Raw genomic sequence first — 17652 nt, 5'->3', positions numbered from 1 at the left:
CCCTCAACCTCACACACATACAAATCAAAAACCAAAAAAGAAAACTACAGTTTGTTACAATCTACACATAATGTACATTTACAATATATCATTTTGCACAGAAGGAAGAATAAGGAATACATGAAAATTTACAAAAGATAGTTTCATTTTCAATTTTTTTTTAAAAAGAGGTAATGGCTAAAATGCAGATCTTTATGGGGCAACATTAACTAAGGAAAATTGGCCATTTTCTGTTAGTGGTGGACCAAGGTCCCACAAGTTCTACAATTTACCTTGAATATTCTTAATTGTGCTCCCAGATCACTATGTTTCAGCACATTTTACAGCTATTGGAGTAAAGGGGAATAAAGAGGAGAAAGAAAAAATAATTTGCTAATTTCTGAGTTGTAATTACTATAGAACCTACTGGCTATTATCAGTGACCATAAGCATATTCCATCTCGTGCTCAACACTGGTGTGCCAGAACTGTGGATAAGGACCTGAATCCACCACTACACTCTATGATTAAAAGATAGGCTCTCTCTTATAACACAGGACAAGTACATAGTTCTAATTCAATGAATAACACTTACTGAACACAATGTTAAGTGCAAGATATTCATTTACTTTTCTTTTTCCCTTCCATGTTTATCTTATCCTACAGCGTTTGGCTAGTATTTTTGTTCCACCAACTAGCAATGATGACTTATAAAGCATAAAAAGAGGTATCATTAGGAGCCTGTTTATGCAATACAAAATTACATGTAACATAACTTCTGAAATATTTAGACTAAAAAATGAATTTGGAAGGGAAAAAAACAGAAGAAAGAAGACTCACATTAAGCCGTGTTTCTGATTGTATTCTTTCAAACAGCTGAATCAAGCACACCATGTCTTATTAAACTGTGGGAGGTCATGTAAGTTATTTTATGTTATGCCTAGATCAGGCATATCCTACATATAAATGGTTGAACTGTTCAGTCTCTGAGGTTTTGTAAACTTAAAAAGAATATTTTGGACCCGCTTTCAGTACACAATGAGACATTATTGTCATTTGCAGAAGAACAACAGGGTCTTTGCTAGAATCAAAACCTCTGTTTTCTGTAGACCTTTGCAAAATATTTCATTCTTCTCTTGGATGTACTTTTTTCATCTTTTAAGAGGGCAAACCATTCTGGTCTTGATCAAGAGGGTGGATACAAGATCACACACTCATTGTCATGCTTGGAGAATACTGTGAAGAAAACAAAACAGATGTATGTCATCATTTAAGGATAAAATGTTTTGTTTGATTGACAAACATATTCAATTTATTTTGAAAGCAAGCAGCTACGTTAAGCAATTCTGCTTGTTACATTCTAATCAAAACATAGGCACAGTTTGGAATACTTTACCAGTGGCCTGGAAAAGTGGAATTTAAATTTGCAGTTCTCAAACTTTTCAAATACATGCAGCTAAACAAGGTATCATAACATTGATCTCAAAAGAAAATTAGATAGATATTTGAAGGAAACAGACAAACAGAGCTATGGGCAGTGAAATTGATTATATTGCTCTGCAGAGTGCCATCATGAACTTGTTGTGCCAAATTACTACCTCCTGTACCATAAATAATTCTATCACTCTAAACGGTATGAGAGAAAACTATGTATAGTTTTCTGTACTATTGTAGTATCTGAATGCAGTTATCACAGGTAATACAATGGAATTTGCTCAATATATAGATTCTGAATGCTACTTATGATTCAAAATTGTCTCCAAATTCAATTTGAACTGGTTTGCGCAGCACTTAATTCCCTACTGGAAGCTGTGGCCACTCATCAACTATCTTCCAGTCAGGTGACTTTGACAACTTCAAAGGACAAGAGTTGAAGTATGACAGGAATCCAGCTCCTGTTCAGGATGTGCACCATACTAAACTTGACAGACAAGTCTTCCCTGAAGCACTTCCGGTACAAAAATCAATCTCTCAATTTCTTTAGTCTCAGGAAACACATCTACTTGTACCATCTACTTAATTCCTTAACATTTACTCTGAGTAAAGAAGCTTTTTCTGAAGTCCCTTTTTCATTTCTTTTCTCTTTTTAAAGTTTTACTTTGATGTTTTGATTATGTAGTAACAGGTTAATCTGTTCAAATAGTTTACTTGAATAAAAACCATTTCAATATAAATGAAAAAGGCAGATTGTTTATCGATATATTAATCAAATCAAACATGAGGACTTCAGTCACAGGGAAGATTTAGGCAAACAGTGTGAAACAGAAAATGCTGACAAAGTCTTGAAATATGTGCACACGTGGTGGCATATCAGAATCTTTTAAATTTACTGACAAAGATTGTTGGACAATGCTAATAAACAAATAACTCCAAGCGGAGTCTTGAATATAGTAACTTCTGCTCAAAAGTGCAACACAGTCAGGATACCAACAAAAAGATGGAGTATAATTGACCTAGTCCAATTTGGTTTCTGGTCAATAGTAAATCACAGAATGTTAATAGCAGGTGGCATTTCATAATTGTAATGCTGTTTAATGTGAACTTGTCTCCTTGTTGGTGATGGTTATCATCTGGCAGTTGAATGCCGTGAATGTTTCTTGCCACTTGTCAAGTGGAGGCCTAGATATTGTTGAGATCTTGCTGCATTTGGACATGATCTGCTTCAGCATTTGAGGAATCGCAAACAATACTACACATTGCATAATCATCAGCCAAAATGCTCACCTTTGACCTTAAAATGGAAGCAAGGTCATTGTTGAAGCACGTGTAGATGGCCAGGCTTCTGACACTGTACTGAATAACTCCTGCAGCAAATGTACTGTGGATGAAATGATTATGTCCAACAACCACATCATCCTCCTCTGAGCTAGGTTTGACTTCAATCATCGGAAAGCTTTTCCCCTCATTCTCATTGACTGCTGTTTTGTAAGGGCTCCTTGAAGCCATACTGGGTCAAACACAGCCTTGCATCGAGAAGTTACCCTCATTTTCACTCTTTAATTCAGCTCCTGTGTCCATGATTAGGCGAAGGACATAATGAGGTCAGGAACTGAAATGCCCTGGTAGAACCTGAACTCAGCAGCTGTGAGCGTATTATTGATGAAAAGTATCTCTTGATAGCACCAGACACAACTCTTTCCATCACCTTGCTGATGATCAAGAGTAGACTGATGGGGTGATAACTAGCCAGGCTGGATCTGTCCTTGTTCTTGTGGACAGGACATACTTGACCTATTTTCTACATTGCTGGATAGATGTCAGTGTTTTAACTATACTGGAATAGGTTTGTTAGCAAGGAGCAATGTCTGGAGAAAGTCTTTAGTACTATTTCCAAAATACTGTCAGGATCCATAGACTTTGTGGTATCCAATGGCATCAGCCACTTTTTGTTATCATGTGGAAAGAATCGAATTGGCTGAAGGCCACCATCCATGACACCAGGGACTTCAAGAACAAAGCAAAATGGATTAACCAATCTGTACAACTGGTTGAAAATGCTTCAGTCTCATCTTTTCCCGTGTACTGGGGTTCATCATTGTTGAGGAATTGGATGTTTGTGGAGCCTCCTCCAGTGAGTTGCATAATCATCAACACCATTCATGACTGGATGTAGTAAGTCTGCAGAGCTTAGATCTGATCCATTGGTTGTGGGATTTCACAGCTCTCTATTGTATGCTGCTTATGCTGCCTGTCCACTCTACCCTGTTGGTGGAATAAGATAAACCCAAGGATGGAAATATTGCCTGTATCTGCCATATTGCCTGTAAGGTACGATTCCACTGGAGCATGAGGAAGTACATGTTATGGGCTTGCATTTTTTAAACTTAAATTGGTTATTACTGGAGCTATCAGTGTACTCTGGATTGTTCAGCAAGTGCTCTACAATTGCTGAATCACACCTAACAGTGACCTTCACTGTTCAGTTTAGTTTTAAGAAACTAATTATGCCCAAGAGATATAATTATCATGTATGCTACAGAAGAAACAATTGACTTACATTTAGAGATTTCAAGTGCAATCATTAATAACAGGGTCATAGAGTCATAGAGATGTACAGGACGGAAACAGACCCTTCGATCCAACTGATCCATGCCGACCCGATATCCTAAATTAATCTAGTTCCATTTGCCAGCATTTGGCCCATAGCCCTCCAAACCCTTCATATTCATATAACCATCCAGATGCCCTTTAAATATTCTAACTGTACCAGCCTCCACCACTTCCAGTGACAGCTCATTCCATACATGCACCACCATTTGCGGGAAAAAAGTTGCCCCTTAGGTCCTTCTTAAATCTTCCCCCTCTCACCCTAAACCTATGTCCTCTAGTTCTGGACTCCTTGTTGTTTGACTAGACAATTCCCGTAATTTAACATGTACTTTTTCATACATTATGTACACATAATTAACATACTGTGAGGAAAATAAATTGGAAAGTTGAAAAGCAGTGATAGATTATGGTGGGCTAAGTAGATGTCACAATAAATCTCTAAAATACACTGCTAACTATTTGCTAGTCTATAGTTTAAGACTTCGAAAGATACTTAATTTTGAAATCAACATTCAAACAGGTATATTACAAATTACAATTGACATAATTTCTCTAAATTTATTTCTGTCACAGAACCAAAAGAACGTTTTATTTTAAATCTTTTTTTTTAAAATAAGACCCTTAGCATGCAGGGGTTACTGGCACTGCCCTAGCTTCCCTGAAAAGGTGGTGTTGGGACTTTGCAAGCCTTGGCTCCTGGTCATCTTACAACGGTATGCAGTAGGGAATTCCAAGCTCTTAATTCAGCAACAATTAAGAAACTGCCATAATTTGATTTGCAGCCTTTGTAATGTCATGGACTGACACTCTAATAGTTGAGGAGAAAGTGAGGACTGCAGATGCTGGAGATCAGAGCTGAAAATGTGTTGCTGGAAAAGCGCAGCAGGTCAGGCAGCATCCAAGGAACAGGAAAATCGACGTTTCGGGCATAAGCCCTTCTTCAGGGCTTATGCCCGAAATGTCGATTTTCCTGTTCCCTGGATGCTGCCTGACCTGCTGCGCTTTTCCAGCAACACATTTTCAACTCTAATAGTTGAGCAAAAATTACCACAATCATTTTATTTCATGTCAGACATGATTCCAGCCTAAGGACTTTCCCCTTAAACCCCACTCTCAGTTTTGCTTGGTTTCTTTGTTGCTTTACTAGCTTGAATGCTTCTTCAAAATCAAGCTACTCTCACCTCTCAATGAGCATTCAGTTTGGACCTATATCTCAATCGAGGCTATTAGGATATCTGGAGAAGTGTGTGCCTGAGGGAACCCAAACTGGGCAGAGTATTGTTAAGTAGGAGGCACATTGAAGCATTATAATTGACTACGTTCATTACTTGACATATTTATTGGAGGAGTTTGATACATTTACAGTTGGTCAGAAATTATTTAACCTACTTTTTTTACAGCTTGGACATATCTGAGAGGTTCTCAGCATTTGTTGGCTACATACAGCATCCCTGCCTTATTGAAGAAACTCAACTCATGGAAAGGAATCATATCAGACTTGAAATATTAACTTCCTCTCTCCTTTGGTGCTGAGATTCTCTAGCAGTTTCTGTTTTTATTTCAGCTTTCCAGCATCTGCAATATTTTGCTTTTGATAGCAGAGCGGTGTGCTCTAGTACATACAACTTTAACACAACTGCTGAAATGTTGTCAAAGGTTCAGGGCCTTCTGTGTACCTAGTGTACTCTTCATTTCGATTAGTTTACGTACAGTATGGAAACAGGATAATCAGCCCAACAGGTCCACACCAATCCTCCAAAGAGCAACCCACCCAGACCCACTCCCCCACTCTACACTTACACCTGACGAATGAACCTATCATTATGGGACAATTTAGCACGGCCAATCCACCTGACCTGCACATAGAGTCATAGAGATGTACAGCATGGAAACAGACCCGTCGGTCCAACCTATCCATGCCGAACAGATATCTCAACCCAATCGAGTCCCACCTGCCAGCTCGTATCCCTCCAAACCCTTCCTATTCATATATCCATCCAAATGCCTCTTAAATGTTGCAATTGTACCAGCCTCCACCGCTTCCTCTGGCAGCTCATTCCATACCCGTACCGAAATCTTTGAATTGTGGTAAGAAACGGGTGCACCCGGAGAAAACATGGGGAGAATGTCCGAACTCCACACAGACAGATGGTCACCTGAGGCAGGAATCGAACCCGGGTCCCTGGAGCTGTGAGGCAGTAGTGCTAACCACTGAGCCACCGTGCAACCATAATGATATCAAGTGGAGAAAGCTGTTTATATAATGATCAGGATGGGATTAAGTAAGACTGTCTGCTCTGCACTTTTGGCTGAAGATACTTTCAAAATGTAGCCTCATTAGCTGGCCTCTCTTGGGCAAAGTATTTTAAATGCTAGCCTTGAAACACTTAAATTGAAAAGCACAATCAGGCCAAATGTCAAAGGGAGTTGAAGCTTGTACTGCAATAGGAAAGGATGCTAAATGGATGAAAGGTCAGAAATAACTGGTTAAAGTATTATCACAGTGAATGCACCAGGAAGTTACTGACACTCACGCTTTTGTTTATTTTAGAAAAAGATGCAAAAGATGTTTTCCTTTTGTTTGAAGAGGACAAGTTCTGTTATCGTGAATATGTGTAGCTTCCATAAGTATAAGTGAGCTATATTTTCAGTCCAGCTGATGATCTTAAACTGGTTTTTAGCACCCTCAAGATTTGAACCAAATCTAATACTAGATCATGCATTCTGAGTATTCCAGACATGGGCTGCTTGATTATGGTCAATACACTGGTCAGTACGAATGGCCATAGGGATGTGCTCATTGAAATACAAAACATTATTCATTTGTGTGATAGCTGGAACATTTTTCACGGCTTGATGCATCCTGCTGGTGGAAAATAAAACAGTAGAAACACAAATAATATTTTCCACTAAAGAACATAGAACAATACAGCACAGAACAGGCCCTTCGGCCCACAATGTTGTGCCGAACATTTGTCCTAGCTTAAGTACCCATCCATGTACCTATCCAATTGCCGCTTAAAAGTCGCCAATGATTCTGACTCTGCCACTCCCACAGGCAGCGCATTCCATGGCCCCACCACTCTCTGGGTAAAGAACCTACCCCTGACATCCCCTCTATACCTTCCACCCTTCACCTTAAATTTATGTCTCCTTGTAACACACTTTTGTACCCGGGGAAAAAGTTTCTGACTGTCTACTCTATCTATTCCTCTGATCATCTTATAAACCTCTATCAGGTGAACCCTCATCCTTCGCCGTTCCAATGAGAAAAGGCCTAGCACTCTCAACCTATCCTCGTACGACCTATTCTCCATTCCAGGCAACATCCTGGTAAATCTTCTCTGCACCCTCTCCAAAGCTCCCACATCTTTCCTAAAGTGAGGCGACCAGAAATGCACACAGTACTCCAAATGTGGCCTAAACAAAGTCCTGTACAGCACACTTGACAGGGTTGAACTCCATCTGCCACTTCTCAGCCCAGCTCTGCATCATATCTAAGTCCTTTTGCAGCCGACAACAGCCTTCCTCACTATCCCAGTGTAAACAAAAACACATTACGACACAAAGTCTTTTTCTCTCACTGTGTTTCAAAATAAATCACCATCGCTATAGATATATTAATTTAGAAATACAAGTTAATCATCAAACCCCTTCAGATGCACAGATAACCCATTTGCCATTAGTTCAAATTTTAAAAATCCAAATCTAAATATAAATATTAAATTTACATGAATCACAAAACTTACATCACAGTAAGGAGAGAGAGATTTCTGAGTCATATATTTAAAGCTTTAAATAAGGGAAGGTTCTTAAGTGTTTACAAAATGAGTGTGAGTCAACACTAAAAATGCATCGTAAAAACAGAAATGGGTAAAAAGCCTTGAATGCTTTAAGAGCTCTCCTGCTCATTATGCACAATCACCCACAGCTACTAGAAAATAACTTGAATGCATAGTGCTCATTATTTCAAGTCCTAATTTTATCTAAACATAGTTTTATATAAAACTGTCTCTTAAAAAGGATAAGGTTACAAATGAATTTCCTGTAGACTTTTCAAGTTTAAAACACTTACAGTAAAAATACTACTTAATTTTTTAGATGACTAGATGCCTAACTGGAAGAATAATCCAAATTTAGAATGGAACAAACTATATTACAATAGAAGAAATGGGATAAAGAAAATAAATTGGCAACTGTCACACAGCATGCAGGTTTAAATTCCACTTGAAATCATGAAGAATGTAAAGCATCTTCAAATGTAATAGCAGCTCCAATGTTCTTTCCATTATTTGTCTGATCAGGAATCTTTTCTGCATTTTTCGTCTTCTTGTGCCAAAGGATTTGAAGTTGATCCACAACTTGTTTGGTTGAGTCCTGATGAAGGGCCCTGCCCAAAACATCGACTCTCCTGCTCCTCAGATGCTGCCTGACCTACTGTGTGCCACGCTCTATGTACTGACTCTCCAGCATCTGCAGTCCCACTATCTCCTAGTTGCTGCATTTTTGAACTAACTGGCCTTGGTTACCAGATTCTGGGCTAAAAGTCAAATCTAGAGTTTCTGGCCCAGTGGTAGGGGAACTATTCACTGTTACTCAAGACTTCCTGATAAATTACTTAATTTAAAACACAATTTGATTTAGGTTTCTATTAAATTAGCCGATTTTCTGGGTCGGGGAGCCATTCACTCCCTCATATAGTTCTCCCCAGTATTGTAATTATTGATTTTAAAAATGCACCTAAGGTACAGTATCTACAGTATACACTTCTATTACATAAGTCATTGCAACTCCTGTTACATTCTGATGGACTCTGACTTTTATACAAATTTATAGTCCTATTATTAATGAATTAAAATAGTAGATTTTTCAATTATTTATTTGATTGGAAATCAAATGGTGTACTTTACTATTTATACACTGGGGCAGTTGTTTCATGAAGTGAATGATAAATTTTCTTGCCTCAGAAGAGTGATATTGATCTAAACATCAGTAACACAAATCAGATGTCAGGAAGATGACCATGAGAGGCTTTGTCCATTCTATGTTGTTGCAAGGAAACAAAATTGAAAATCAGCTAATTTAATAGAAATTAAATAGAATAATTTAATAGAATAATTCTGGCAGAATTCAAAGAACCAGCTGCTCAGCCATACATTTTGCATGAGGCTAAAATGGTAGAGAAGATGGACTACAGAATGAGATCCCAGTCTGGAATGCCACTGGTCACGATTGTCCTGGAAGTGCCTCAGCAGTGGTGGCTGCCAAGACTGAAACCAGACCCAAGAAGGTGGCCCAATAGAACCCCTGATCTAGACAAGTGAGGGGGCATTTTGCAGGGAGAGCTTTTCCAAATTTAGTAGATAGATGATAAGGGGTGGGTTTTAAACAGTGAACAATCTGGAATGAAGGTGTGTTTGATTTGTGTAGGTTTCTAATACCCCAACCACTCCTGCTACACCTTTCAAAGAAGAAGGGTTGTCATGTCAAGTATTTTATAGTGAAGGCAGGGTTATTATTGGGGTCAAATGAGCTAAGAAATTCACTTGATCCTTAATTATGTCTAATGCCTTTATTATTTATTTACATAAGGTGGACCTGCCACTGAACTTCTTTCCCACCAAACCTCTGATGTTGAGCAATGCACTTGCTTTATTTTATGCTAAACCTGTTCTGCACATGTACTCATGGGGACATATACCATCTGGTCCATTTAGTTGGATTCTAGAATGGATTGAGTTAAAAAAGACAGCACATTCTTTCCATCCATTCAAAGTTAGTGACACTCGGAGGTTATTAACTCAGGGAATCCACCACCCTCTCCAATAGAGCTACAGACATATAATTTACTCAAACCACTCATTCTCAATACAAACCATCCATTTATAATCTTACAAGGTCACACCATGTTTTCAACGCATGAAGTGCGATGCAAACACAAGCTAAACTAAGGGAATCTATTATGAACAGTTTTGGGCTCCTTATCTAAGGAAAGATACACTGGTAGTGAGGGAATCCAGAGAAGATTCACTCGGCTGATAAAAGGTATAGAGAGACCATTTTATGAAAAGAGGTTGATTAGATATGGCCTGTACTCATTGGAATACAGAAGAATGAAAAGCAAGGTTATTTAAATGTACAAGACTCTTAGGTAACTTGTCAAGTTAGATGTGGAAAGGATGATTCCTTTGTGGGAGAGTCTGCATCCAGAGGGCATGATCTCAGAGTAAAGGGTTGTACATTTAAGAGAGAAATAAGTAGGAATTTCTTCTCTTAGATGATAGTGAATCATTGGAATTATTTTCCACAGATGGCTGATGAAACTGGATTATTAAGCATATTTAAGGTTGACACAGACAGAGTTTTAATAGTAAACTGTAGTGATTGTGACCAGGTTGACCTCGTTAACTACGAGATTCTTGATTGGGGCTGTTAACCTGGACCAGTCAGGAATGCCTTGGCTGACCAATACAACCCGAAGAGTGATTTAGTCCCTCCCCTCTCCTTCACCTTTTTCGTGTAAGCATTGCTCACTCTGGGCTTTGTTTGTCCCAAAAAAATGTAACCAGGAGAGTTACTGCTGTATGGCAGTTGTGTCGGGGCAAAAACAAAAAAAAACCCAAAGAGTAGAATCTCCTCAGTTGAACACCAGCTTCGAGCTGGCTGGCCATAGCCGGTGTACTGTGCACTAGTAGATAAAAGGATCACGGGTGATGGGACCCGGCTGCTGTGCAGTTATTTCATAAGCAATCAAGTTAATGTGAAAGTGGAGATGAGGATTATCAGATCAGTTATGATCTTATTATAAATGGGGGAGCAAACATTGAATGGTTGAATGCCCTACTTTCTCTTCTACGTCTTATGGTCTTATGTTAAAGTTTCTCATGTATTTGCCTGAAAGCAAAGCAAAATCTACAAATAAGAAATGTGGTAGAGTTGCCACTTAAGGACCATACAGTTAAATTTAAAATATTGATGCATTCTTAGATCTCCACTAGTTTGCCTGGGCCTTGTACCTTTCATAGATAATCTTATCACCTATCAATAGCAGTACAAGACCATTTTGCTTCTTAAAGTGGAGAAATTAAGTCTTGTTTTAAACTGGTCAACTCATATCTCGTTAATTTTAAAACCTAGGTTCAGTGCTCACACAATAGCCTGGAGAAAATCAGCCAGTTTGTACTTGCATCTGTTTACCATCACTTAAAATACTTCTTATCGCCTCTCAATCTTCTCTTGTGGGTTGGAAATAAACTAAACTCTTAGAATCTCTCATAACAAAATTTCTTCCCCCCACCATCCAAACAAGTCTCAAAATCACTTTAGTTGCTCTTTTCATCACCTCCTCCATATATTAACACCCAACCAAAGACCGTATGCCTAAAATTGTGCACAATATTCCAAGTATGTTCTCACCAGCAATTTAAATAAGGCAGAATGACTTCTTCCTACATACTGTTAAATGCCCTTGAGATTAAATCCGAGTATTTGATTAGTTTTCTGATAATAGCATCATCATTAACTTACAGTAATGTTTAATTATTATACTTAAAAGTGAATACTTACCATTTCATTGTTCATTCTTTCATTATTTCCTATTTTCAAATATAGTATTTTAAATGAAAATGCTTGTGCTATTTCTTAAACAATTAGCATTAATGAGCAAGAATACTGATCCTTCTAAATCTTCCCTGTATTTTTACACTAACCACAAAGCATCATATCACGAATATAATTTACTATTTTCTGTTCTGCAAGGAATTCATGAACCATATAAATATAAAAATATTTCAATGAAATCACTTCTTATTCTTAAAATGTCATCACTCAATCTCTTCTCAGGAAAACCATCTTGTCCCAAGATTTAATACAGCAAACATTTATTGCAGCACATCTAAGGCAAGGTGACTAAAACTATACCTTGTTCTCTAGATGTGGTCTAACGAAGCCTTACAGAATTTCAGCAAGACCACTTCTATACATCGACTCTCTAATGATTTTTTAAAAAGTTATTTATTCATAGAACATGGTATTTATTGCCAATCACTAATTGTCATAGAGTCATTGAGATGCATAGCATGGAAACAAACCCTTAAGTCGAATCCGTCCATTCTGACCAGATATTCTAAATTAATGTAGTCCCATTTGACAGCTTTTGGCACATATCCCTCTAAACCATTCCTATTCACATAACCATCCAGATGCCTTTTAAATGTTGTAATTGTACCAGCTGTCACTACTTCATGCATACATGCACCACTTACAGCATGAAAAAATTGCCCCTTAGGTCCCTTTCAAATCTTTCTCCCCTCACTTTAAACCTATGCATTCTGGTTATGGACTCCCCCATCCCAGGGAAAATACCTCATTTACCCTATCCACGCCTCTTGTGACTTTATAAACCTCTATATGGTCACCCCTCAGCCTCCGACGCTCCCCAAAAAAAAGTAGCCCCAGCCTCCCTATAGCTCAAACCCTTCAACATTCTTGTAAATCTTTTCTGATCCCTTCCAAGTTTCACAACATCATTCGTATAGCAGGGAGACCAGAATTGTACGCAGTATTCCAAAAGTGGCCTAATCAATGTCCTATACAGCTGCAACAGGACCTCCTAATTCTTACACTCAAAGCACGGACCAATAAAGGCAAGCATACCAAACGACTTTTTCGCTATCCTACCTGCAATTCCACTTTCAAGGCTGGAGAAGATGGTGAGCTGCCTATTGAACCTTGGCAGTCCATATGAAAGGAGATTCTAGATTAGAGTGGTGCTGGAAAAGCACAGAAGTTAAGGCAGCATCTGAGGAGCAGTAAAATCGATGTTTTGGGCAAAAGCCCTTCATCAGGAATACAGGCCTAGTCCATATGAAAGGTCAAAATAGCATTTTCTTTCTAATTTGTTGATATTTCTGTATCTCAATGTTAACTTTCTGTCACTCACTTTAGAAAAAACAAAAGGCACTCTAACAAAGGTGGATAAATCCCCAGGACCTGTTCAGGTGTACCTGAGAACTCTCTGGGAAGCTAGAGAAGTGATAGCTGGGCTTCTTACTGAGATATTTGTATCATCGATAGTCACAGGTGAGGTGCCGGAAGACTGGAGGTTGGCAAACGTGGTGTCACTGTTTAAGAAGGGCGGTAAAAACAAGCCAGGGAACTATAGACCAGTGAGACTGACGTCAGTGGTGGGCAAGTTGTTGGAGGGAATCCTGAGGGACAGGATGTACATGAATTTGGAAAGGCAAGGACTGATTAGGGATAGTCAACATGGCTTTGTGTGTGGGAAATCATGTCTCACAAACTTGATTGCCTTTTTTGAAGAAGTAACAAAGAATATTGATGAGGGCAGAGCTGTAGATGTGATCTATATGGACTTCAGTAAGGCGTTCGACAAGGTTCCCCATGGGAGACTGATTTGCAAGATTAGATCTCATGGAATACAGGGAGAACTAGCCATTTGGATACAGAACTGGCTCAAAGGTAGGGGACAGAGGGTGGTGGTGGAGGGTTGTTTTCTAGACTGGAGGCCTGTGACAAGTGGAGTACCACAAGGATCGGTGCTGGGCCCTCTACCTTTTGTCATTTACATAAATGATTTGGATGCGAGCATAAGAGGTACAGTTAGTAAGTTTGCAGATGACACCAAAATTGGAGGTATAGTGGACAATGAAGAGGGTTACGTCAGATTATAACAGGATCTAGACCACATGGGCTGAGAAGTGGCAGATGGCGTTTAATTCAGATAAATGCGAGGTGCTGCATTTTGGGAAAGTAAATCTTAGCAGGACTTGTACACTTAATGGTAAGGTCCTATGGAGTGTTGCTGAACAAAGAGACCTTGGAGTGCAGGTTCATAGCTCCTTGAAAGTGGAGTCGCAGGTAGATAGGATAGTGAAGATGGTGTTTGGTATGCTTTCCTTTCTTGGTCAGAGTATTGAGTACAGGAGTTGGGAGGTCATGTTGCGGCTGTACAGGACATTGGTTAGGCCACTGCTGGAATATTGCGTGCAATGCCTTCATTCTCGTTAAGAACTTGTAAATCTGGAATGGTTGTTAGTAGGAAATTTGTATTTTGTTTACAGTGAAGAAGGATAGAATAATTCCAGATGGTCAAATCAAGATAACATATGATCTAAAGAGCATCTTAGAGGTAACGCTGATCCTACAACATGGTTATTCTTGTTCTGTTTTGTGGTGGAAAGATTAAAGACATTTCGGTGTGACTTGGCAGTACAAAACTTGAATGTCACGGAAATGAGAGACATGTTGTCAAAGCTTTTCATGTTGCATGACCAGGACAAATGTGTGAATGCCAAACTTCAAACAGTTAAAACAATTTATATTATAACCTTTAAGCTGGGAATCACTTGTTTGAGAATGATAGAATGAGTTACCACATTAATTGTTCACCCCTGGTAATTAAACTTAAACTAAGCCCACAGTGATAGAAGAAAACAATCTTCACTGCTTGTTAAACTCATTAATTTTGCAGTTCTAAGCTCAAGGCATGGAGGTACATCAATAAACTATACACACTACCGTGGCAAGTGCTACCCTTTCAGAGCATATTCTGCTCTATGATTGATGGTTGGTGATTTTTACTCCTAGAAAGTGGAGTGGAGGACACACCTCGTCTGTATCAATAGTGCTGAGGTTTTTTTGGTCAAGAATTTCAATTTCCTTGGAGTAAGTATCACTAACCATCTATCCTAGTCCATCCATGTCAATGCTACAGTCAAGAAAGCATACCAATGCCTCTAACTCCCTCAGAAGGCTAAGGAAATTTGGCATGTCCACATGACTTTTACCAATTTTTATATATGTACCACAGAAAGAATCCTATCTGGCTACATCACAGCTTAGTATGTATCTGCTCAGCCCAAGACTACAAGAAATTACAGAATTGCGAATGCAATCCAGTTCATCACGAAAACCAGCCTTCCTTCCACTGACTACATCTACACTTTCTGCTGCCTCAGGAAAACACCCAACATAATCGGAAACCCCTCCTACCCTGGTTATACTCTCTACCATTAGGCAGCAGATAAAGTTTGAAAACATGTACCAGCAAATTTAAGAACACTTTCTTCATGATGTTATCAGATTTACGAATGGACTTCTCATTTGTTAGAGTTGATCTTTCTCTGCACCTTCTATAGCTGTAACGCTATATTCTGCATTCTGTTCTATTATCCTGGTGTACTTATGTAAGGTATGATTTGTCTGGCTAGCATGCAAAACAATACATGTAACGATAATAAATCAAATCAAAAGGAGATTTATATTTTAAGGTGTCAATTTTCACCTGTGATTTAATCCTTTCTTTGACTGAATGTCTAGCCATTTCTTGAGCCTCTAAACTGCAATCTTTGACTGAAATCCCGGCCATCTGTTGAGGCGTCTGAAACAGTGAAACAAATGACTACCTGTTTGATTAATTCAAAGGTTTTAAGTTATTGCATTCTAGAGGATTCATCTATATCGTTATTTAATAGATTTCCATCATAAATCCTTGAACTAACAAAAAAAATGTAGCACAGCAGCATTTGTTGATACAGTTGTCATGGGGATTGAAAAATGTTTCTGATTGGCAGATTTATGAGCACAGTTAAGAGGATTATAGTATTTTCAAGTGGAGGTTGAATGACTGCAAGTTTGATTGACAGCTTTAAAAATGCCTAAAGAGAACAAAGTGTTTGTTGGGGAATATTTTAAATGGCTATTTATTTTAACAGTTTAGTTACTTTAGCAGTTTTGCAAGTATCTCAAAGGATTTCCCATGTTATCATCAAGCTCATGAGTTATTTCTATTGTGAATAACGGGTAAGTGGGGATAGGGATAGGTAATGGAGGAGTGAGGTCTGGGGATTAGGTGGATGTGAGGGGGAATGTGAGAATATCAGGAATCATAGCAGAATCATGTCATATACGGAAGACAGGTGGCTGGCTGGGGCTGACAGCTAGGGCTTAGCTACCCAATAATCATGTACAGCAACGGAACTGGCCTTTTAGCTTGGCCATCTTGGTATCTGCCCACGTCCATTTTTGCCTTAGACCTACTGTTGGAGGTGACACCCCCTGACTCCAGCCTGTGAAATCAGAGCACAGCTAGTAGAAGGCAGACTTGCAATGTCAGGAAACGTCCAGACTTGCAATTTCTATCTGGAGGATGAAATATTGTAACTACAGGCACAAACTTAAGATACATTTTTAAATTTGCTCAAACACAAAACTTAGAATCACAGAGTTGTTATGGCACAGAAGGAAGTTATTCAGCCCATCATGTTTGCTTTGGTTCTTCAAATGAGCATCATTACCTTCTTTTCTCCATATACTTGCACACTATTTCTATCAAAATAATTATCCAATGCCCTCTAAGGGTTCAATTGAACCTGCCTCCACAATTCCAGGCAATGCATTTCAGTCCCTAACTAGTCACACTGTGGAAACATTTTTCCTCACATTACCCTAGTTTCTTTTGCACATTACTTTACATCTACACCCTTTTGATCTTGTTTCTTCCATAAACAGAAACTTTATCCTATCTACTCTATCCGGCAAAACTTTTATCAAATTTCCTCTCTGCCTTCTTTGATCTCTCCTCATAACTAAAGATTTTCATTCCTGGAACCATTATTGTAAATTACTCCTGTACTCTCTCCAATGCAGTCATATTCTCTCCATGTTATGGCGCTCAGAAGTGCACACAATACTCCACCTGAAATCTAACAGTTGACTTAAATTCAAAACTACCTCCTTGCTCCTGTAATCGATGCCCCTATTAATAAACTGTATGCTTCATTACCTGCCACCTTCAATGATCTGTTTCCATATACTCCAAGTTGTTGGAGGGAATCCTGAGGGACAGGATGTACACGTATTTGAAAAGGCAAGGACTGATTAGGGATAATCAACATGGCTTTGTGTGTGGGAAATCATGTCTCACAAACTTGATTGAGTTTTTTGATGAAGTAACAAAGAAGATTGATGAGGGCAGAGCAGTGGATGTGATCTATATGGACTTCAATAAGGTGTTTGACAAGGTTCCCCTTGGGAGACTGATTTGCAAGGTTAGATCTCATGGAATACAGGGAGAACTAGCCATTTGGATACAGAACTGGCTCAAAAGTAGAAGACAGAGGGTGGTGGGGGAGGGTTGTTTTCCAGACTGGAGGCCTGTGACCAGTGGAGTGCCACAAGGATCGGTGCTGGGCCCTCTACTTTTTGTCATTTACATAAATGATTGGGATGCGAGCATAAGAGGTACAGTTAGTAAGTTTGCAGATGACACCAAAATTGCTGGTGTAGTGGACAGCGAAGAGGGTTACCTCAGATTACAACAGGATCTCGACCAGATGGGCCAATAGGCTGAGAAGCGGCAGATGGAGCTTAATTCAGATAAATGAGAGATGCTGCATTTTGGGAAAGCAAATCTTAGCATGACTTATACACTTAATGGTAAGGTCCTAGGGAGTGTTGCTGAACAAAGGGACCTTGGAGTGCAGGTTCATAGCTCCTTGACAGTGGAGTCGCAGGTAGATAGGATAGTGAAGAAGGCGTTTGGTATGCTTTCCTTTATTGGTCAGAGTATTGAGTACAGGAGTTGGGAGGTCATGTTGCGGCT

General features: G+C 39.0%; 1 protein-coding gene across 9 annotated transcripts in view; it reads right to left on the bottom strand.

Annotated features, from left to right (window-relative positions):
- Positions 1 to 6: 6 nt before the first annotated feature.
- Positions 7 to 17652, bottom strand: part of LOC122559094 (single-stranded DNA-binding protein 2) — a 378880-nt gene continuing 361234 nt past the window's right edge. For 8 of the 9 annotated variants that reach the window (XM_043708394.1, XM_043708441.1, XM_043708403.1 and 5 more), the window contains 2 exons: positions 15334 to 15429; positions 7 to 1214 (listed from right to left, as the gene is read on the bottom strand). In XM_043708394.1, coding sequence (XP_043564329.1) covers positions 1185 to 1214; positions 15334 to 15429 — 126 coding nt within the window. In that variant the 3' untranslated portion in view covers positions 7 to 1184. The remainder of the gene's footprint in view (positions 1215 to 15333; positions 15430 to 17652) is intronic. The other variant, XM_043708413.1, reaches the window with a different exon arrangement.

Source organism: Chiloscyllium plagiosum, chromosome 2 (assembly GCF_004010195.1).
Source record: "Chiloscyllium plagiosum isolate BGI_BamShark_2017 chromosome 2, ASM401019v2, whole genome shotgun sequence".
Classification (NCBI taxonomy): domain Eukaryota; kingdom Metazoa; phylum Chordata; class Chondrichthyes; order Orectolobiformes; family Hemiscylliidae; genus Chiloscyllium; species Chiloscyllium plagiosum.
Note: the sequence above shows the minus strand (reverse complement) of the source record. Positions and strands in the feature narration are given on the sequence as shown.